Source organism: Oenanthe melanoleuca, chromosome 3, assembly GCF_029582105.1.
Source record: "Oenanthe melanoleuca isolate GR-GAL-2019-014 chromosome 3, OMel1.0, whole genome shotgun sequence".
NCBI classification, from domain to species: Eukaryota; Metazoa; Chordata; class Aves; order Passeriformes; family Muscicapidae; genus Oenanthe; species Oenanthe melanoleuca.
The window spans coordinates 53,903,084-53,926,764 of NC_079336.1; the positions used below are offsets into that span (position 1 = coordinate 53,903,084).

The window sequence follows — 23,681 nt, forward strand, 5'->3', positions numbered from 1 at the left end:
CAACACAGAAATTGTCCAAATGTAAGATTGTTCATCTAAGTTTTACTTAGAGCCTAAGGTGTTGCTTAGAAACTGCTATTTCCCAGTGGTATTTCAGTCAGAGCTGTGATTTCACTACCTATTTTTGACAGGTAACCCAAATGGGACATTAGAGTAAAACTGCCTGGAACATTATGACATTTTCTTCAGTATTCAGGGCTCATAGTTTTGATGTTTAAAAAGCAGATTTCTGACAGCTCCCTCAAAAAGTAATTTTTTTCCTGTATCTGTCCAAGTACATAACAGCTCAGCTAAAAATGCTGTTTCTGCAGCACAGTATGCCCATTAAATAATTCAGATCACTGACTAACACCAGTGAGAAGTGGTATGTAGTAGCAAAACAAGAAGTGAATCTGAGTACATGACAGCACATTTCTAAATATTAATTAGGAAGGAAAGAATAAGCATATTTAAAAATCAAACCAAAATGTACCTCTTGCTGCATTTTGTCCTTAGACAGAACATTATCATCCTTACATCCAAACTTCATGAACTGCAATAACTTAGCCAAACCTCAGGAAGAACAATAGGAGGAATTACTTTCCTCCCCCAATGGTAAACTGCTACATCTCTGAGGCAGGGAAGCACAATTTTCTTTGGCAAACAAGGTTCTAATTCCACTGTGGAAAAGAGTTATTGGTCAGACCCTGGGAAGAAAAATAAGTCTTAGGCAGGATGACAGCAAAACCAGAACCAAACCATCAGTTGACTATGAAAAGTAGACATTGATTTGTATCAGCTGAGAGGAATGTGACCTCCCCTGAACCCTTGTTCCCAAAATAAGGTAGTTCTATTATTTAGATAAGTGGATGGTGCTTAGCACTACAAATACATAGCATGTTGTGCTATAAAGAGCTCAGGAATCTAAAAAACTTGTTTTCTTTCTGGCTGCTCATGGAAATAAACTGAACAGGAAAGTAAAGTCTCACATCAGAGTGAGATTTTCTTTGGAAGCTCTTGGACCAATACCTCAGCACCACACTATGGAAACTGCATATCTGAACAGTTATGCACATACACATACTTATTTTTTAAACATAAAGCAAAGGTTTCAAAACATATCACCAACAGAGGAAGCAGCCAGAAGTTCCTTGCAGGGGTCAACTGATTAGAAGAATCTCACAGTGCTGTAACAGCAAATTTCTCTCTGAATCACCAACAAACTCTGGTGCATGTGGCTCTTGCAGGATGCTGGTTTCACCCCTGTCCCATATGACTCAAAGCCACAAAGGCCAGGGACACATTTGACCATCCAAAAAAACCTCTCCACACTATGCATTTGAATAGGCAAAACTGACGACTCTGGGAAAAAATGATTAACTGTAGGAATATAATGATGGGCTACAAAAGTATCCTTTCCATCCTCAAAAAGCTTAGTGCAGTTCTGGAAACAAACCAGCACAGGAAGGAGGTAATTTCCTAATCAAACTTCTAAGGCTATCTTATCACACCTGCTCAATGTCCTTTACTTGGAAAACTGGCTACAGTGTCTCCTTGGAAAAGGGTGACTGAAATACAGCCATTCAGCAGGACTGAAATCACCCACCTTCAGCAAATAAGTGCTCATGTGAAAATATGGATATTTCACCACACGAATCCCAGAGAGAGTCCCAGACAGATATTCTGCTGTTTCCACCAACAAACATTTTGGCATTCATCCCGAGGACAAAGGCGTGTATCTTCATCTGTTAAACACAGTCAATTCACTGCAGTGCAGCCAAGTAAATGTAAACAAATCAGGTTTTAAAAATTAAGGCAACATTAGGAAATGTTCCCTTTTTTTATATATTTTTTTATAAGTCAACCCTTGAAAATGCCATTTTACAGCTGCAGAAAATGTAACTTTGTCTGACTTTTTTGTTGGATCAGCCAAACTTGAAGAAAAACATGAAATCTCTCTGTAACCAAGGACAGACCATTACTTTAATAGGCCCTGTTCCCAAAGGAAGAGAAAATCCAATTACTGAAATGGTAGCATAATCTTTTCATTATTATTTCAGGAGCTCAGAGTTAATTGGACAAGTTTAGCACCCTGTGAATGAATGTGTGTCCTCACTTCACAAAAAATAGTCTGTAATTGCTTCCATTTCTGTGAAACCAGGAGATAGCTCTCATTAGCAATACCCTGGAAAAAGCCTTTTGCAGGTTTGGGTAATATTACAAACCCCATCATTATCATATCTGGGCTCCACAGAAGCTCTTACACTCAGGGAAATGTTCCTATTTCATTTTTCATGTAACTGCACAAAGGCCCCACATGCCTACACAGGGGAAGCTGCACAAGAGCTTTTGCCTCAGCCTCCACTGCAACCCAGCATCTGTCTGTCACCTCCTCATGTCCCAGTGGGCTCCCTGGACCAGGCACTGCCTTCATTTGAGCCAAGCTGCAAGGTCCAGCACATCTTCCCAAACCTCAGGACAAAAACAGAGTGAGAAACCTTGGCCTGATCTACCTGACAGGTCACAACTCCATCTTCCTCTTTCCACCTTAAACAACTGCCCATCCAGAACACCTGTGCTCCCTTCTGTGGGATCATCTGCAGTTTCAAGGATATTATTAAGGACACCTGGTGCCAGAGAGAAACTCCATAAGGCAGGCTGTGTTGTGGTTAACTCATCACCCACCAGAGAACATGCCCGTCAGGTGTGCTCCACCACCTCCTGTGTTTTAAGAGACAAAACTTGCTTTTCAACACAGCAACCCAAGAGTGTGCATCTGCCCCTCTGGACTCATCACTGAACCTTGCAACTGTTTCCCTGCATATGAACACACCAGTTGTCTTGGCAAAACAGGCATTTGTGAAGCCAAAAGGTGTTGCAACACATCATCCAAGTCCCACACTAGAAGGACTTTTTTCAGAATTCGGAGTAATTTTCCTCCCTCCAAATCTCTATGTTAAAGAAAACAGAAATAGATGCACAACATGACAGTAATATTACATACAAAGGTGAAAACTATTTGCAGGTTTAGCACAGTTCTCCTTCTCTCCAGGATCATGCTGGCTCTCCTGTTAATTGTGATGATGTAGCAAAGCTCAGGCTGAGCTCTACACTGTTGGGCTGCTTTGGCTGAACTGTTATTCTCACACTGATTGAGCTTTCCCTCATAATCTCTAAATCCATTTCAGCTGCTCATTTTCAGGAGAAAGCACCACACACAGAGTTTCTGGCTGCATAACTAGCCCTCAGCTGCATTAAGATGCATTCTGTTTAACCAGTTATAACACTGCAAGGCTTCCCTCTTTTTCTCATTATACCCCGATCTTCACCTAAATTACACTGTTACCAACAGAGATTTGATGTATTCTAGAAAAAAAACCCTTGTGCATTGTTATCCCTCAAGTACAAACATCACCCAACAGGCACAAAAACAAATGCTTGGAAAGGAGGGGAACAGAATTCAATGAAGAAAATGTCCCAGAATTTCCTGCAACTGTTGTTGGTTTCCTTTATTCATTATATTTAACTTTCTATAGCATATTTAATTACCATCTAGGGTGGAAAGGGAGACCCTGTTCTTACGCTAAGACTAAGAATATTTCATTCCATTTTCATTTTTCACTCTCCCACCACACAGAAAATCCATTAATTTAATAAGAAACTTGAGGACAAGTACTTGGACACTTCAGCCAGCATCCCTTCCAGAGCTGAGATAGGTGTTGAGCTCAAGCTTTAAGTCTGAGCAAAAACTTAAACCTCAGTCCTGAAGACAAGCCTGGAAAGAAACTCCTCAGTTTCCTCCCTCACAATCCCACTGTCGTTTTTTTCCTTTTTCTGTTGTTGTCATTAAGAGGAAAGTCTTAAGTATCTGACTCTACCTGTGAATTTGAATATTAAGGTATAGCTTTCTGAAATTTGGAAAATTCAAAGCTTGAGTTTTAAAACCAGCCTAGCTTACATTCTTGTTCTGCCCATTTAAGTTAGTCACAAAACTTTCTCTGACCCAAAAAGTCAAGTCTGTTTTCATCCCTGAGAGTTTTACAAATATGTCTTGCTTTGCCTAAGTTACAAACACTGTGGGAACATGGACATAGCTTGATTTGAGTATAAACATTAGAGCTGATGTGTCCCCTCTCCAAATACATGGAGAGTCTCCCTAAGCAAAGCTGCTTTCAGGCATTATACAGTAACAGGGTACAGACATAAATAGGCTGAGAAAAGATCTGAAATAGGACAAAAATATCCCTATGCTAATTGAGAGCTGCAAAGGATGGCAAATATATTAATACCTCCCCATGTAATCATCTCACACCAGTGAGATTATCTTCTAGTGTTAAACAGAACTGTACTCGCTCCATCCGTAAGAATTAACAGATGGAGCAACTCTTTGAGATTTATGTAACAGTAATTAAACAAATCCTCACAATGGCCTCATGATTCCATGCACAAGCCAGGGCAGTCTGCAAAAAAAAAGCTTTACTGTCATGTTGGAAAATTCCAGGAGGCGCAGCCTGAAGAGCTCCACAAGAGCTGTCAGCCCCTTACTTGGATCAGCCTGCCTCATCCTCCAGGATATCCTCTATCTGTCCACTTAGAGTGAGAGCAGAAAACTCAGAAACAAAGCAGCTGTAATAGACACCTTCATTGCCTGTAGGAACTCCTTGGACTGCTTCATCTGTAAGATGAGAAAGTTATCCATACATATTGCTACACTGCATAAAAAACTTGGGAAAGACATAGCTCTTGGTATATAGGAAAATTCTGTGTGCCCACAGAGAGCTCCTGGCACAAGCAGGTAACCTATCCCATGGCACCTCCTTCACTGCCACAAGCACCAAAGTTCCTTTTGGGGCTAGGACTGAGGCTGGAGGCAGGCATGGGAAATGCAAGAATTACCCATTACCCCAGCAGGAAATTTCCCCATTACCCCAGCAGGAAACACCCTCACATCTGTACATGCTCACCTCTGAGAAACCTCCATAGCCATGCTGGACACAGAGCTGCCACCTCCACACCCCACACCTGGGGGTCCTGCAGAGGTCTGTCCCCACCCCACCCACTGCTCCACCTCTGGTGTCTTGGGCCAGAATCACATAGATGACACACAGACCACAGTCTCCAGCATGTGAAATACATCTAGAAATCTCCCATCATATCTAATGCAAAGATAAAATCAAGCAAATTCATCTCATTAAACCTGAACTTAGACCAGATCCAGGTGGGGGAAGGTAGCCATCAATTTCTTCTAATTGTGCAATATTCCATCTGCTGTTGTTGAAAATGTCTGCCTCCCCACATCCCCCATCACCTTGCAACTAATGAACTGTTTCACAGCTTTTGGGTTCTTGTGCTCTTCCAAACAGGATGTGTAAATAGAACAGAAATTGGTAGAATGAAACATGCACTGATATGGCTGTTTATTCCCCTCCCAGCTGAGTGACGGGGGATTAAAAACACCAAAGCAGATGTTCTGCTGCCACCCCATGGTCATGAATAGATCTAGGCATTTTTAAAATGAAATGTTCATGCTTCTTCAGAATACATCAATTCACTAAGCCTACCATTTTTTAATGTGTTTCCTTAACATGCCTTAAACTGGGGGTTCTTGTACCAAATAAATCCATCAAATGCCCACAGTTCCAACCCGACTGCTAGGTCTGCCCTGCAACCAGGTGGGATCCAGAGATGTGGAGGTGTACCCAGCTCTATTTCTCTTTTTTTCTGAAAGCAAAAAAGTTTGTGAGATACCCAATTAAAAAATCTCTGCAAATAAATGAGAAATAGTTGGAAGTGGTTTTATATTTTGATGAAAGACATTTGCAACAGTTTGTTTTCTCAGGAATAAATTCTAGGTTTTATTAATGAAGAGTGACACTGTCTGCAATGCAGCCATATTTTTGTGCAGGGATGTAAAAACCACCATCACTGAGGTCTCAAAGTGACAGAAGGCTTTAATTTCAAAATAGTCAGAGAACAGGTATTAGGATGATTCAGCTCTTTGCCATAAAGAAGGTTATAATTAAAACATTTATTATCTCTGTGAATACAAGAGAATGTAATGACCCCATGGTTTAAAACCACTAGTAGGTTAAAGGTAGTTCCTCAGGCTTTCAGTCTAGTGTAGCATCAACCCTTGGCCACTATCAGTGAAGTGCAATATGGGCAGATGTGTGGACCACACTGTTTAGTGTGGAAATGAGCTGATTCCTCTTTACAATATCAGTCTCACCACATGCTTGCTACTTTGTCCTTCAAGGTAATTCACCAACCAGAGCAACTGTTATATATTACTCCTTCTCCAATCTGCCTTAAAGGGACAGATTTTTGAGGCAGGAATATCAAAAATACTTAGGATCTGTAAGACAGGCAAGTCATCTGGCTTGGGATGGGTTGACTGTGGAGTCCACACTGATCTTCTCATTCAACATGAAAACTGACTTTAACATTAGCATTTGGGATGATAATTTTCAGCTGTCATCAATATTACTTGACCAAAGTCCAAGAAAGGAATGGCCACACTAGCAGTCTGTGTTCTAAGGAGCCACTTTTCAAATTGCTCAAATTGTTGTCATTTATTTCACTCTAAAATCTTCCATTGGCATACATCAATGCTTTATTGTGATGGTTTTGACCTCGGTGAAGAACTCGTAGGAATCCTTTGCTCCCTCCCTGCCGATGCCTGAGGCCTTCATCCCACCAAAAGGCAAGTTCAGGTCTCTCACAAGCCAGCAGTTGGTCCACACCAGCCCAGACTGCAGCCTGTGTGCCACCCTGTGAACGCGTCCCACATCGCTGGACCACACCGTGGCTGCCAAGCCGTACTTCACACCGTTGGCTCTTCTGATCACCTCTTCTTCTGTATCAAATGGTACCACACATGTCACAGGACCAAAGATCTCTTCTTGCATGCAGCAGGATTCATCCTTGACTTCAGCAATTACTGTGGGCAACATGAAATAGCCTTTCTGGTTGCCAGGTGGGAGGGCCAAAGGATCCACTCCCTCTCCACACAGGACTCTGGCTCCTTCAGCCTGGGCTTTCTTCACATAGTTCCTTACCTAGGGAAGCAGCAGAAGAACACCATTGCTAAAGGACATCAAATCCCAAGGGTTCTCACACCAGCAGGAGCCCCTGAACATCTCCAGCTGGAACATGCTGCCCTCCTACAACAGAGGGCAGCATTCCCCAACTTTTGGTGTTAGGTTTCTTTGTATGCAAAGCTGTATGCTTCTTGCTGAAAAAAACAATTGTTTTCTCTTTCCTAACACTTACTAGCCTAGCAGGCAACACTGCTGGCCCTTCCCACTAAGTATTGCCAAAAGAGTAGGGCCCTTGATGCAAACACAAGTGGTCCCAGAGCCCCCGTCCCTTCTCCCAGGAGCCTGGGCAGTTTGCCATGTATCTCGTGCCATGGTTCACTCATTTACTCCAAGGCATCAGTAGTATTTTCCTGCCTCGCAGGCAAGGCTTTTAAAATGTTTACATTACACTAGGCTGATGAAGCCATGAATGCTACAGAAAATCTCATCAATAAATGATTAAAGATGTTTCCATAGCTGCAGCTACCATATACTTGCTACCTTGAACACGTAAGATATAGTGTTGATCTGCTTCTGCTGTTCTGCAATTGTTGCCTGGTTTCTCTCCTTACAGAAAGACCACAGGACTTCCTTATCTTTTTCTCCTTTTAGCCACCTTGGCAGGTAAAACTTGGAAGTTCTCTGTGGTGCTACAGACTAAGGATGTCAGGAAGTGTGTGTTTCTACCACTTTACTTCAGAACAAGAGAAGCTGGAGAACCTTCTGAGGCATCAGGAAGCATATCAAAGGTCTGGCTTTCTCTCACTCTGTGGTTTTTCAGTCTGCTTCTTGCGTCACAGAGTTCTGGGATATGAGCATCTGCTCTCCCTGAACTCTGACACCACAACTTTCATTTCATATAAGCCACTAAAACAAACTATGTCTAACTGTGCACCATCTCAGCTGCTCTCCACACACAGACCATTACAAATTACTGCAAGCAGTCCTAGGAAACTGTTTTGTACAAGCCAGAATTTTCCAGAGTGATATAAAAATAAAAATTTTACCTTGTTAACTAACTTATTAGGCAAATTAGTGATCTTAGAAAATGCACCATTAAAATCCAAGAAAATGCTGTTGAATTCTAAGATTTGTGAGTATAATTTCAGGACTTAGAATTATTAGAATTTTCCCATTCAAAGAGGAAGAAATATTCTTTAGTCATTTTAAATTATTTATCCCAGGGAGTTTGATTTTTTTCCAGAGTAATCACATGATCCCAAGCCACAGGCAACAGAAACTTCATTAAAAAGATACCTTATAATGGCTTTGAGTTATCATCCCTCAGAGCTTATACTGGAAATGATAAGAACCTTTCCCACATACTCCTGAAACTACCTTTTGTAGCCCTCTAAAAGATGAGATGAAATCACATAAACTCTATGTAACATCACCTTTTCTAGATGCTCTTTGCTTATTAGTGCTCCCACACTTATTGTAGGATCTGAGGGATTCCCAGTCTTCCACTTCTTGGTCTCTTCCACAAACCTCTTCAAAAACTCACTGTATATTCCCCTCTGAACAAAGATCCTGGAGGTGCAGAGACAGATCTCGCCCTACCAAAAAGAAAGAAACAAGCAAGAAATCAACAATACTGGTTCATATTACATTGCACTATTGACATGTACTAGGAATTAAAACCCAGTTCACTTGTGCCCTTGCGTCCTTGGGAGTGCAAACTACATTAACCAGCACTGCAAAGTGGGATTTGTTTCCAGATAAAAAACAAAAGGAGAAGGAAAAGGCAAAACAGTATCAGTATCATGCAATCATTACCATAAGTAAATTTGATTTTATCGACTACATCTTTTCTTCACCAGCATTTCTCTCTCTTCATTTCCTGATAAGCTCTCTCTGATACCAAGCTATTTTTCTAACATTTACCCAGATACTATTTTCTGGCTTTGGTGCTCTCTCCTGACGGTGGTGATGAGGGAAGAATAATCTTGGTAAAATTTGGGGAAGTCCCCTAATTTAATTCTAACAAACCAACAAGCTTCCCACTTACTTGTGCAGTGGGACTTAAAGCAGTTACTTCACTGAGAGATAAGAAATGTATCTATTTTGAGAGGAATAATAACACCTTGTTATCTTCTGATGGAGTGTGCGAAGAAGAGCCTTTTATTACTTAGTTTCCCTCCTTGGGGAATAAAGAAACTTTTTTCCTATTTTTTTGTTTAGGATTTTCTCAAACAGAATCTTGAAATAGACCCGGACAGCTTGAGATTCAGATCCAAAGGTAGGTGCACGCATGCACCCATGCCCTCAAACCACACTCAGACACGTCCCTCCTGCTGCCAGTGGGGTTTGTGTGTCACAGGGGTGGGAGGCACCTGGTTGGCAAAGCTGGACCTCACGGTGGTGGGGATGCACTGGCCCAGGTCGGCATCGTGGAAGATGATGGCGGGGTTTTTGCCCCCCAGCTCCAGCGAGAGGCGCTTGCAGTGCGGAGCGCTCTTCTCGGTGATGCGCTGGGCGGTCAGCGTGCTGCCCGTGAAGGAGATCAGAGGCACCTCGGGGTGGCACACCAGGGCCTCCCCTGCCTTGGCACCCGTTCCAAACACGACATTCACCACCCCAGGAGGCACCCCTGATGGGAACAAAGGCACACAGTCATCGTACCCTCCTGTGGCTTGGAGGGGGTCACTTCACTTTGTTTTGTCCCTGAAGTTAGAAAGTTACCAGCAGCTCCAGGGTAAAAAATACTAACCCTTAACTTCAGTAGTAGTAGAAATCCACAATGTTACCCAGCTCTATGGGACACGGATTAAATGGTACAACCAGTTCCACTAATCAAGTTGTCTGACGGCATCATCAGAGATGCAGTGTAGAGTCTGTCATTCAGGGAACAAGCAACTGTTCTCCCAGTTTTAATTGATAGTGCACCAAATACAGCTGTGACACAGTTACCAAGAGCCCATTCTCTCTCCTTTATTCTCTCATGGCTCCCTTGCTTGCACCACAGACTTTGGCAATCCATAAGTAGAGTACAGGAATGGCAAAACTTTTCATCAGAAGACTGTGGAAAAAAATGAGCAATAGCTGGACTGGGAAGACAGGATAGTATAAGGGCAGAGAAAGCCATTTGCTCTCCAGTGCAACATTCAGCTACAGCAGTCTTTCCCTAAGCTTTTGAGCACCTTCTGATTTCTGCAGCTAAATAAATCCTGATGCACAGACAACCATTTCCACTCTATTCCTGCTCCATAGCATGCTACAGTACTTACCTGCTTTCTCCAAGAGCTTGCACATCATCCAGGCTGTGACAGATGTCATCTCACTTGGCTTGGCAACCACAGTATTTCCACATGCAATGGCAGGAGCTATTTTCCAAGTCAACAAATAGAGTGGCAAATTCCAAGGACTGATTAAACCAGCTACAAAGCAAAACCACAAAGACAGGAGGTCAGTCTGCTGGGATCCAAAACTCATTTCTCTGACCTCAAGCAGTTATACACCAATTCAGATCTATGAAGGGAATTCAGGCATGGCTTTTATTTCCAGGCAAATGTACAAGAAATGTGCAGCATTTCTCACAATAATAACTTCCTAAAACATCTGTGCAAATGATTCTAAAACTGATCAGCTGAACTCTCATTTTGCTGCTTCTTCAGGGCAGAATCTTATATTCTCAGGAAGTTTTTTAGTGTTTTGCAGGAAGATTAACGCAAGGTTAGCTATAACAATAATTTACAACTGGTCTGTGGAAATATTTTGTGCTGGCAAAAAGCAAGTGAAAGTAATTATGGAATGGTTTGGGTTGAGAGGGTCCTTAAAGATCATCTGGTTCCAACCCTCCAGGGACACCTTTCACAAGACCAGGCTGCTCAAAGCCCCATCCAACCTGGCCTTGAACACTGCCAGGGCTGGGGCACTGTCCATTTCTCCAGGCAACTTATACCAGCATCTCATCACCCTCACACTAAATAATTTCTTCCTAACATCGAATCTAAACCTCCCCTCATTCAGTTTGAAGCCATCACCCCTTGTCCTTGTAAAAAGGCCCTCTTAAGCTCTCTTGTAGGTCTCACAAGAGCTTTCTCTTCTCCAGGCTGAATGTGCCAGCTCAGACCACATTCCTGCTTTCCCTTGCACTTTAAAGCTTTTTCAATTTTAAGATTAAACAAATTCTGTATAACATATAGTACACATTTTCCAGATAAATTTTAGTCCATCTTATGAGTGCCAAAATTTATCACTGTATAAACTGTTGTTCCCATGAATTGCTGAATGACCAGAATTATTTTCAGTAATTGCCTGTAGGAATATTTTCACTTTACATATTAATAGAAAACTACGAAAACCAAAAATTTGTAATTGTCGCATGTGATTCCTTACAAAAACCACATAATTTCTTTCTGTTTGATGGAGCATGTTCAGCAAGGGACTTTTCCTTATGAGAATAATTTTACCAGAAGAAGTCATGTTCTCCACTGCTCAAGAAAAGCTTTAAAGAGGTCCTTTAAGTTAGCCATTTTTATGTTTTAAGTAATTCAAGTGTAAATGTGGAGAACTCACATATATTTAATGTTATATGTTATTTATATTATATATATATATAACATAACCTAATAATGAAATCATTACAACACTGTTACTTGTCAGCTCAGGACAACTGCTTTATTTTCTGAAGCAGCAGCAGCAGCATCTAGTGGCCTAGCTCAGCAATTCCCCAGCCAGAGTGGTTTATTCACCCATGTGCACTCGGGGCACAGACTACTACTGCTTTCCCAAAGGAGAGGGATCCTGCTCTTCCCTCAGCTCTCTGCACACCTCACTGATGCACAGCTGTAACACTCACCCACAGACACACACGGAAAAAAAACAGGAGAGACTGTGAAGGTGAGAACAATAGATTAAGCCTTTTAGGCATGCAATTTTTTTTTTTTTTTTTTTTTTTTTTTTTTGCCATGAAGTAGCATAACTGATTTTACATTGAGTTGCTGATACTTTAGCAGACAAGCCCATCTTTAGCAGACAACTCAGAGACAATAAATACTTAAAAAAAAAAAATCTTTTCTTTGCTGAGCCCCTACTGAGGCAGACATTCAGAAAAGCTTCTCAGCATGTGAGGATCATCATACCAACTCCCACAGGTGCCCTGGAGGTGTAGTGCACACAGCCCATGGATGGCATTTCGGTGCACTCTGTGACATGATGAAGGATGGAAGAGGCAAAGAATCGGAAGTTGTGCACGGCCCGAGGGATGTCCACTGTTCTGGCAAACGTAATAGTTTTTCCTGAAACAAAAACAAACATCATGGAAAGAAACATTGCTTTGTAGTCTGCTCTGAAAGTTGATTTGTTGTCTTTTGGGAAATGTCTTTTGTTCTGTGCCCAAGTCATCCCCAGCACAGTGCAGCCACAGTCAAAGATAACAACTCCCCTCTAGTAATGCATTCCAAATATCTGACAAATGAAGTCAAAGTCAGCAAAGTCAGAAAAGCAAGAATGCCCCAGAAATCCCAAATCCAAAACCTCCTCAAGGTTCATGCACATCAACTCCAATTTTCTCCAACAGTTCATACCATACAAAAAATTTCATCCAAATCCTCCATTTCAATATTCAGCAAGGCACACTATATATGAGATCAACAGTTCCAGTTCATACCCTGATCCTTTGACTCTGCTTGTGCAAATGCTTCCAGGTCATGTTCAATCAGGTCTGCCAATTTGTTCAGTATCTGAGATCTTTCCAATGGACTTTTTGAGGACCAAATTGGGAAGGCTTCTTTGGCAGCTTTGACAGCAGCTTCCACCTAAAAAAGCAAAAGAGGGATGGTGAATGCTAATGAAAGGCTTAAGAAAATATTAAACACTCAGTATTTGAATTAATATTTCAGAGACCAATAATCCAGACCACAGTGCTGGGAAGATGATAACTCCTTAGAGCTTCCCCATTGTTATCAAAACACTACCCCATAGCTCAGGAAGTGTTACAGAAACTTCCACTGGAACTCTAGTTTTTCTCCAAATTATAGGAACTTGTGCGCCACCCTCCAAGCCTGGAAGAAATGCTGGACCAGCAGGTGCCAGTGGCCAAAACAAAACAGAATCTTGTTTCTCATGGAGTAAAGAGCAAGAATCTCCCCAGAGCAAATGCAGCTTTAGTCTAAACATGCACAACCCTTGCAACACAGGACTTCAGCCACACCAGGTAATGGTGAAAGTAAGGGGCTGAGGAAGAAATGGACTGGATGCTTTGCTAGCTCTTGATTTCCACCATTTGGTTCAAGCAAGGACTAATAATATATTTAGGGAATAGACACTCAGAGAAAAAAATTCTCTTATCTGATCATTAATGCCCTCACAGAAAAAAAAAAAAGTTCCTTTTTAAACTCTGGGGGTTTTATCAGTTCTCTTACCAGACACCTAACCAAGCCTACAGATAAGAATCATTATATACATTTATACAGATGCACTCCAATCCTATCAGTATTTTGCTTGAGATGTACATGACTGCTGCATGGTCCTTCAGCCTGACATTTCTGAACAGTGGCAGATTACCAGCACTTTTCTGAAGCAGACTCATCTTCAAAGGATTAAAATTCAGCAGAAGGCTTTCTGTCCCATCAGTCATTTCATCGGGGCTCTTAAATGGAAGTTACCTGCATCATTCACCTGTTGATTTATAAGCAGTTCCTATTTCATGTTTACCAGTCTCACACTAAGATGGTTATCAATATCCTTCCATATTTTAATTGCCCTATTTATCAACTTTTGCTTCCAATGTATCACTTATTCAATACTCCCAATGTCTAATATATGCATCAAAGTGGTGGTTTAGTCAAAGCTGTCTTAGCTGAGTTCCTAAAATTCCTAAAATGCATATGATTTCTTCAGTTTTGGAAATCTGCCAAAATCAATAACTAGGAGGATGCTGATGTAATATTAATCAGATCATTATCAGACCTCCCTGAATGTTGCCATATTGCTAGTTCCCATGAAGTCACTGAAGGCTCCTTTCCACCAATTCCAAATTTATTCCTTCAAATTGTGACGAGTCTTTTAACACCATCACAAAATAATTTACAGGTACTCTAAAGAAATTTTACTAATGAAAGCACAAAAGTTCAAGCAAGCAAAAAAATAAAATCTATCTACCCCTTCTCCTTCCTCCTCCCACACACATCAGAATTTTTGGGCCCCATAAAAATAACACCCAGATTTTGAAAGCCAGAAGAACTCCAGTGCAGAGGGCAAGGTGGGAAATGAACCAGCATGCAGAGGGTCACATGGATCACTGGCCAAGCTCAGAAACCTCGACTCTTCTTGTTCCAGTGTAGCTCAACAACCTCCTGCTCAAGTGCTGATGGCAGCAGGCTGTCAGCCACTGAGGCAGGACCAAACCAGGCCTGGGAAAGGGGAACTGCAGCTTCCTGAGTGAGCCATGCCCTGAAAACGTTCACCCTCTGTGAAACCATACCACTCTCACTAATTAACTTGTTCTTCCACCCTCCCATCCTGTGCTGCTGCTGCTGCTCATCTCTCCTCTCCTCTGTGGCCTTTTCCACGAGGTGTAGCCAGGAAAGGAGATAATTAATACTGTCTGCATTTTTAACACATCCGTGTGTTTAGAAGGAGGACAGAAATACTGGGTTTTTTTTCACAAAACAGCAGAAGAGAAAACTAGCAAATGAAGGAATTAATTGGCAGTAGATTCACCTAAGAAAAAGTAAGAGGAAAAAAGGAGAGAGATTGGTAGAGAAGAACTAAGCTTACAAAGGTTAAACAGTTAGTTATTCTGACTAGCAAAAACCAGCAAAGAAAGTCAAGCCACAAAGAAAACATGCATAAGAATTCAACTATGAACTCCTGTGTCTGAAACACTTCCTTCTGCTTTCCTTTTCTGCACAAGACAGACACAGAGAAGCAACTCACAATCCAGACTCATTATAAGAGGTTGCTATCAAAATATCCTAGGCTGGACTGCCCTGAGGACAAGACGTCTGCTTTTGCAGGGGATGATGTGCCATCACATCAGGAGCCAGGCTCTTTAAAGAGAAGTGTTTTTAAAGTAGATATTCACCAGCACTAATTAGTCCTCACCAGCCTGTCTTTTGGATATACAGGGCACCTGCTCCTCTTGCTGTGGTACCACTATGTGGAACTTCAAATATCTAACTGGGGAACAAACTAACCCCCTAGGAAAAAATACATTCAGTGCTTTTGGCAGAAAGTGGCTAAAACGGCCACAGCAGCTGACCTGGCGTTAAACTGCAGGGTCAGCAACAGATCCACTGTCTCCCCTTGTTTCACCTTCTAACTTACCAGTAAAAATAACCAAGATAATATGCACCTGGACACTGAGCCTTGCTAGAAACCAACCAGTCCTTTGTTGAACTGTGGTCCAGATACTTAGTCTGGTATCTTTAGATAACCTCAAGTAGTATGTGACTGCATTTTCTTCAGCATATTCCATCAGTCACCAGTGGATGCCAGCTCTGTAGAGCACAACCTTCTCGTATAGTTGTCTAAAGGCAGGACTAAAGCACTCACCAAATTTACAGGTTTTTAAACTGGGTTCCCATTGCTACACACAAATACTGACCCAGAAAGCTGAAAGAGAAAAGCATTGCTCTTAGGATATTTGAACTGTATGTCTAGAGTGGCCAGCAGCCTCTGACATTCTCAGATTTCTCTGGTTTTAATGATTTTGCAAACATTTCAGGCATAATTAGGATTGGAATGAACTTACACTGAAGAAATTTCCAAGATATCCAAGAAATCCAACCTGTTACTCTTTAACCCTTGGTCATCAGCTCCTAACAAATATTTACCCAGTTGAAATTACAGTGCAAAGGTTTCTGCTGACAGAAGCTGTCAATAAGAGAAATGCAAGAGAAGGGAACAGCTACACACTGTAGCAGCTTGTTTCAAAACACATTTTTAAAAATGCTGTCCACTATCTGACAATATTTTCCAAGCCCTCTGTGCTATCCAAGCTTTTCCAGTCACTTCCCTCTTCAATAAGTCTGAAACACTATTTTAGACACAGACATGTAGGTCCCCTATAAAGCAGCATCAATGAAACTGCAGCTCCCCTAATGAACATCATTGCCCATCCACACCTGAATATGTACAAGGTTCCAGTAAACATGCACCCCAGCAGAGAGCACAAGACCAGGAAACCCTATGGATGCAGAGGATAGGGTATGCTATAAGGAAACGCATTTATCACAGCCACTCATTATCCAACTGCTAATATCAAAACCAGAGAGGTCTGAAAGCTTTTTACCATCCTCAGAGAAGAGACACCAAGCCAAAAACCCTTTCCAATGAAAACTGCAAATCATCAAGACACTAAGGGAGAGCACAGTTGCATATGATGCCTCTAAATCTATTTACAGAAGAGATCAATAAACACTGTTCTCACTTACAGATTGTTTATATTTACAGCCTGTCTGGGTGTTGTTGTTCCATGCAAGTTACTGAAGCTTTGTTGATTCACACGTTTAGAATCCAGGCCATAACTTTCTAATAGCAAAATGTAAAAAAATGACAGCATTTGCTGCCATGGCACTGGATTATACAATACTACAATATAACCAAGAATTTACTTGTTTAAGAATTGAAGTAATCATTTTTCTGTTCTCTCACCTCCAGCCTCTCTCACTCAAAAGGTTATTGTTACCTGCATTTAACTATTTTCACTTCTTTTGTGGATAGTACTCACCTCTTCTTTGCCACTGTCTGGAACCCTGCAATAGACATCTCCAGTGGATGGATTATAGGAGTCTATGTAGGAGGAACAAGGAACAAATTTGCCACCTATGAAGTTTTCCAGCACTAACAGAGCCTTTGAGTGAGCCATTGTTGGCTGCTTGCTTCACCTGTGATTTTTTCAATGAGGCATCAATTTAGATTAGTATGTCTGTGTGTATTTGCACAGTGAGTCCAAACTCCTCCCCCATCCCTCCGTCTTCCCTGCACCACTTGTTTACAAGTGGGAACAAACCCTAGCAACAACAGCAGGAAGGAGGAAAGGGGAAAAAAAAATTAGTCTTTCTCTGACACTTGGCTCTTTTTTAGGAGTTGAAGCAAGGAGGGAACAACAGCACAGTTGCTGTAAACCAGCTTTTCTCTGTCTGTAGGAAATAAAGTACTGAAAAAAAAAAAAAAGAGAGAAAAAGAATGGTTTGATGGGAATTTCTACCTGTAACAGTTTTGAAGTTACAGTTTGAAGACATTTTGCAACAACTAAACAAAATAATTAAACACTCAAACACCTATCCAGGAACCTGCTTCTAAGTGTCAGAAGACAAAAGGAAAGACACGTAAGACCAGCATGTCTACAGCTGATGTTCACTGTTTTGTCATTATCAATACTTTTCCTTGTATCCCCAAAACCAATGCACCTATCAAACCAAAAGATTTTAAGCACTAAAAAACTTTTCCACCACTTATCCATAAACATCAAACAATACAAGCAGATGAGTGACCCCTCAATTCAAACAGTTGAGAAGCACAATCCTACCTGGTACACTGTTACACGTTGACAGAAATTCATCAGATTCTGCCCTCCCCCCTGAAAAAAAAGAAGCAAGACACTGGCTGTCATGCTTTCCTTTCTATAGATATTCCAGAGGAAGCCACCTTACTACAGAGAAGGCTGTTACTGCAAGTTTTTTATTAACTTTCCAAGAACCCGAACTGCCCAGTAAGAACTGTGTAAAAGACATTTTCTTCAAGACAATGCTGAGGATTATCAAATTGCATTAAGAGTGCATGCCACCTCCTTGTTCTCCAGAGATATTCAAAACACTACACCCATAGAGCAGTATGTTCTCACTAGGAGATTGTGAATATTTCAATCAGCAGTTCAGGAAGGCTTTGCATCCTAGACAGCTGCCAAGCCATCAAGTTTCACTTGGATCAACATGCAATCATATTTTGATTGAAGAAAGGTGATATGCTTCTATTGCACAACAACAGATCATTTATGTTTCAACCAAGTGGCACCTCTGGGCAGAGTTCAAATCTGTGTTGAAAGGTAGTACAGTCACATTGAAACTGGATTATGTAATACCTCTGCTTCTCCCAAGCTGCAAACTGGGAAAGCATGCAAGTAGCTTTTCTGTCATCACAGAAAAGTGATCCTCAAAATTTAATCAGAAATGATTAATGAGAAGCATTATCAGAGGTTTACCCCATATCACACTTCCTTGTCTTTAAACAGTAAGGAATTTATGGAAGTCCTAGAACTGAAGACCGTAACTGTCCCCTGACTTAAGGGCAACCTAAAACATTTTCAAAGTTTGAAGGCAGCTCAAGTGGAACAGGTTAAATGCAGGAGCTTGGCAGTATAAACCTCTGGAATACAACAAGAGCACCTAAACCTTCACAGTGGCATGTTGAAACTGGCAAATATTTAAGTGCAATATTTGTTCTATAAAAAGACGTAAGAAATAGTGGTAATTCATAAACTTGGCAGTAACAGTTTTCCAATATTTCAGATTCATAAGCTTTTACAAAAGTAATTTCCACAATCCATGGATTGTACACAGACAAATATCCATGCAGTCAGCAATACAATTCACCTATGTGGTCAAGTGCAGGTAGTTGCTGAACTGGGCTAAAGCACCTAAGTGCAAAAAAAGTTATCAACAAAAAAGAAATCATGTAGGAAGAGTAGGTACAGACCATACAGGACTGTGAACTAAATAACAAGCAGAGCATTTTTGTGTTCTTCACTAGTCTGGACATAGCTTTACTTCAGTTAACCCCACAGATCAATGCTCTGGAGCGAGTGCTTCAGTTCCTGCCTCCCACTACTAACTCTGGGCAAAGGTGAATTGTCTCCACTCTGCACTCACATACAGGTCCTGAAATACCTGACATCCTCTCAAAATTCCTACTGAAAAAACTTCCAAGTTGTAGTAAAGTGCGTCTGTCCTGGGCTGGAGGTGGCAGAAGGACCCTCCTTTCAGCTGGGAGGTTTAATCTGCCCCTTTACTGAAAAGCAGGAAAGACTTACTGGTGTAATTCAGCACACTTTGTCTTTAGCAGACACCACAAGATTAAACTGCCAGCCTTTGTTTAAAAGAGCACTAAGCCTGGATGAAAGAGATGTCTATGCGCAGTGGCTGCACTGAACAACATGAGAAAAACTGAAATTATTTCTTCAGAAAGCCAAGTTGGATGCCAGTTTCGCATTTTAACTCATAAGTTTACTCTGAAACTTCTCAGTTATGGTAAGTGAAGAATGATTTAACACAATTTAGGAGTGTTTAAATAACAAAAGATGAGGGAGACAAAAATGCTCAGACAAATTTATTTTATTATTCTTACTGTTTAAAAATAAAATTAGCCAAAGTTGGCACAGCTTCCACTACACAGCAAAAGAAAATTTTTCTTTCTTAAATAAATTTTGGGTCAGGGAAAACAATCCCATGATAATACTACATGCCATTTTCCTGAAAACAAGGTAAATAGTTTTTTTTCTCCCTGAAGATGCATTCAACTCAAACCTAAACATATTTTAGACCAATAAAGTTATTTTACTGAATTAATGTGCAGCAAAAAAGAAATCAAAGAAAATATGTAAACAATTTATATCTGGAAGTAAGGAGTTTGTTTCATGATAATTTATCATCTTTTCCTCTAATTCAACTTTCTAATATTTTTCCATCAACTTCTCTAAGGGCTAAATTTCACATGGAGAAACTCATGAGATTCTTGAGATCAAGAAGTGCAACACTTGCAGTTCCTTGTCAGTTGGCCTATTCTTCTGCAGCAGGAGAGACTGATGAAGGGATCCCCAGATGTCTCACACAATTCGACTTTTGTCACCACCATCTTCTCCCCAGTTAATTGCACTTGTTCCTTCAACTGAAATTATTGGATTCTTAAATAGAAGTTTGGATATCTGATAGAGTTTTGCTTGGACGGTGGAAATTCTGTCACCACTGTCATTCTTTAATCTAAAAATATAAGCAAACAGAAAAAACTCTATGGTGAGAAATTAAGTACTGAGTGTAAAATGATCTGTGTTTTTCAGTATTATATAGTTGTCGAAAAAATAATTCCTTTTCCACTTAAATTCTTGGAACAAGAAAACAATACTAAAATAGCAACTCCCAAATAACATACCAAAGAGGTTATTTAGTCCCAATTCCACAAACATTAGTTTAGCTCTAAACATTGCTGATCTAAATAGAATCCCACTCACCTCAACTTAAATTTAATGAAAAATGGGTGCAATCCATCCTATTTCTGGATCTCATTTAAGACCAGACAGATTTTTAGGAGCATTATACATCCATAAGACCTCTGGCTGGCCTAGGACATCATTCTTATGCATACATGGAGAAACCAGAAATGCTCATGCTCTAATTCCAAGTTTTGACATAAAATTACTCAGCTTTGAGTTCTCAGTACCAGAACTTGGTTAATGTGCAAGATTCTTTAAAAGGACAGATAGAGGGACATTCATATTTTTTGCTTCTAGTAGAAGACAAAACATTTATGTTTAGCCCCACAGTCTTTGCTTCCTCTCACAGAGGACCAGGAAATTTTTTTTAGGCATCAGTAAGAATCAAATGTACAATTGTCTTTAATTTTAACAGAAAAATACATTGGACCCAACCTAGACAGTTAAAATGGCCAACACTTCTTATTTACAAACTGCTTCCAGTATTTGCATACAGGCAGATTTCGAAAAGACTGATTTATGTTAACTCAAGGGTAAAGAGGGGAAATCCTAAACAGGGTGATTTTTACTCCTAATAAATTAAACAGAATCACAAGTTTTCTTCACATCTTGCTGAAGCACTGTCTCTTTTTTAGCAGAAAAAATTCACTTTTCAGGCTAGAGGGTGTAAAACAGGTCGTAACCATAACATCATTCCTGTGCAGTACACACAGTCTATTATGAAGATGCCATACCTCTGTAACAACTCCTGCAGCAATAGTGGAGCCACTGTAGCGTAACATAAACCTCCCCAGCTCTTTAAAATCTTTGTACAACTCTAGAGCAACAGGTCTTTGAGTTTGTAGTTCTATTAGAGCATTCTGGCCTTTAGCCAAGAACCTGCAGGTAAAAAAGCAGAAAACTCTATTAGAAATGTATGCATGGATAAATGAAGAAAAGGACACTGAATAAATGGAAAAAATAATTTTGGAAGGCCCAGAGTATAATTATCAAGCTTGATTTCAAGTATAACCCAAGCCATGAGACTGAAAACTCATTTGCCTGGAGTATACATTTTAATGAGGCATCTAAGTTTTCTTCAAAAACTTCTTGGCACTCACCACAGTATTTAATAAATTGCTTTAAATCTAATTATCTCATTAACACTTGTTTTTTTTTTTTACTTTGTCAAGTGGAAATCAAGTCTTGTTTCAATCCCACAACTAAAGAGCCAATTCATTACTTTGCAGAAGTCTGCAATAGTTTCAGCCATGAAATTTCTGGAAAAGGACTATTCTGAAAATGTATCAAATAGCATTTCTAGCCAAATACAGCTTTAAGTAACTAGAGAGATGTTACTGTAGTTGTATGGGAAGACTCCCTAAATTTCTTTTGCACTGACACACTGTCTAGTCAAGTGTGTTTTAGACAGTTAGCCATCTCCAGAATTATATAAGAATCCCATGCTTTAACAGTAAGAGAAGAAACACTTTAAAAAAAAAAAGAAGAAAAGGAAGAGAGAGAAAAAAAAGTCCTTTAAGTGAAGGGCTGCTGATTTAGGGTACATTCCCAATTCTACAAGTGACTTAGGCCTAAGTCATTGTACTTCTCAGGTACTCTGCATTTATCAAGAGGGCAGGAGGTTTTTCGGTTCGTAAAGCACATTGAAATCCAAATATGAAACCAACTAAAACAATAAGAGCATATTCTTATAATATACAATTGATTCATAGTAGAACCTGTTTGATATTTTGTGTATTAAACATCAACCCACTTCTTGAGTAATTATTAACTTTTCATAACACTTACTTAGGTTTTTTCTTTGTCACTTCACCAGTGCTTTTGTGCAGGACACTCAATAGTCTTGTAATAGTAGCAGGTTCACTTACTGTTTGATAGTGTAAAAGCACCTGAAAATATTTTCTGCAGTTATTAAACATCGTACAATAATCAGCAATCCTAGGTGTTAATAGTTGAAAACAGCAGATTAAGACTGATTTTTTTTTAACAAATAGTTATAAAACTTCTCTCACAGGAGTGCCGGCCTCACATCCAGTTACTGTTCTGAGTTCCCAAACTTTGTGATCACAACTGCTATGACATAAAGGCCATATTTTATGTTACTATTTTTCATGCTTTAGTGTTTTGCTTTTACCACCTCGGTGCAGTCCTGTTGCATGAACTAGTATTTTATTTATTTTAAAAGGTATCTTACACTTAACTGCATCATTCTATTTCCACAAGATGTAAGCTTCTAAAGCCTAGCTGTGGTGGAACTTACATTCTCTGAAATGGTTCAGCTATATATTAAAAGCCAGTAAAAATATGCATAAACAGTTGCAGTAGCCCCATCTAACCACTCAAAAATTACAGAAGAATCTTTTTCTTCTGGAGAGACAGAACCACTTCAGGCTTCGGAACGTGTCTCATATTTAGGAGGTCAAACAGTGAGAGAAAAAGCCCTGAGCAACCTGCCATGAACACAGTTTTTACAGAGACTTACAGGAAATCCTTTAGTGATTGGAACCTCAATATTGAAGATGAGAACCCGAGCTCTGAACCGAGTGCAAACTTTAATGGGTTCCTTGGGATCACAAAATACACAGCCCACACTACAAGAGAACAAAAAAAAAAAAAAAAAAAAAAAAAAAAAAAAAAAAAAAAAAAAAAAAAAAAAAAAAAAAAATCAAAGAAACGCAGAAACGCATATCTCTTGACATGGAAGTGTTAATTATCCTTTCCCAATGCAGTGATTAGGACAAGCAAAGGAAAAGCAACACCACTTTAATATAACCTGGGTTGGGGGGGACATAGGTGCATGGGCATCCAGGAACACTATATTAAAATCTGTAACGAAAAGCGTTCCTAGACAATGTCTACCTTATTTTGTGTGTATGCATGAAGGGCTCTGTCTAGTTCAGTGAACAATTACGTCCACTGCTAATCAGTTTCTGAAAATGTCATTGTTTCCTGTGTGTAGATATTTTTAAGAATTAGACTTTCATTCAGAGATTCAGGGTTTCCGTTCAACAGCATAAAATACTGCAGGGTGCCCAAAATTGCAGCACTGCCGCCTGTAGCTCAAATATTTTCTGGATAATAAGGGAATATCATGATCAGGACTCAAAACCCGAGCTTCCAGCAATACTCATTTCCAAAAAATTCTACATGGAGTCACAAGAATGCTGCTTGTTACAAGTTGGTAAGTAGACTAGACACAGCTGTTTCCCAGGGGCTAGTTTTAGCCATCTGAAATGAAAGGAAAATTATTTCCACCCAGGAAAATATGATGGAAGAGAAAAAACATTATATATATGTATACGGATATATAAACATATACATCAAATTTCATCAATATCAAGAGGACTTGAAAATTCATAGCTTTTCTTGACAACTCTAATAGATCTCCAAAGATGAATATCAAGGTAATAAATTGACTCAAGACTTCGTTCAACAACTAGAACGAGACTTCCCTCACCCTTTCACCTCTG

General features: G+C 40.1%; 2 protein-coding genes across 3 annotated transcripts in view; both read right to left on the reverse strand.

The window, feature by feature from the left end:
• Window positions 1-5,753: 5,753 nt before the first annotated feature.
• On the reverse strand, window positions 5,754-17,163 carry ALDH8A1 (aldehyde dehydrogenase 8 family member A1). Its single transcript, XM_056487564.1, has 7 exons — window positions 16,735-17,163; window positions 12,670-12,817; window positions 12,143-12,298; window positions 10,286-10,435; window positions 9,392-9,648; window positions 8,453-8,614; window positions 5,754-7,037 (listed from the first exon to the last, which is right to left on the reverse strand). The coding sequence occupies exons 1-7, from the start codon at window positions 16,870-16,872 to the stop codon at window positions 6,585-6,587; spliced, it is 1,464 nt and encodes a 487-aa protein (XP_056343539.1). The 5' UTR covers window positions 16,873-17,163; the 3' UTR covers window positions 5,754-6,584.
• A 2,155-nt stretch (window positions 17,164-19,318) lies between these two features.
• Window positions 19,319-23,681, reverse strand: part of HBS1L (HBS1 like translational GTPase) — a 57,875-nt gene continuing 53,512 nt past the window's right edge. For both annotated transcript variants that reach the window (XM_056486608.1, XM_056486611.1), the window contains 4 exons: window positions 22,694-22,802; window positions 22,000-22,100; window positions 20,946-21,090; window positions 19,319-19,981 (listed from right to left, as the gene is read on the reverse strand). In XM_056486608.1, coding sequence (XP_056342583.1) covers window positions 19,970-19,981; window positions 20,946-21,090; window positions 22,000-22,100; window positions 22,694-22,802 — 367 coding nt within the window. In that variant the 3' untranslated portion in view covers window positions 19,319-19,969. The remainder of the gene's footprint in view (window positions 19,982-20,945; window positions 21,091-21,999; window positions 22,101-22,693; window positions 22,803-23,681) is intronic.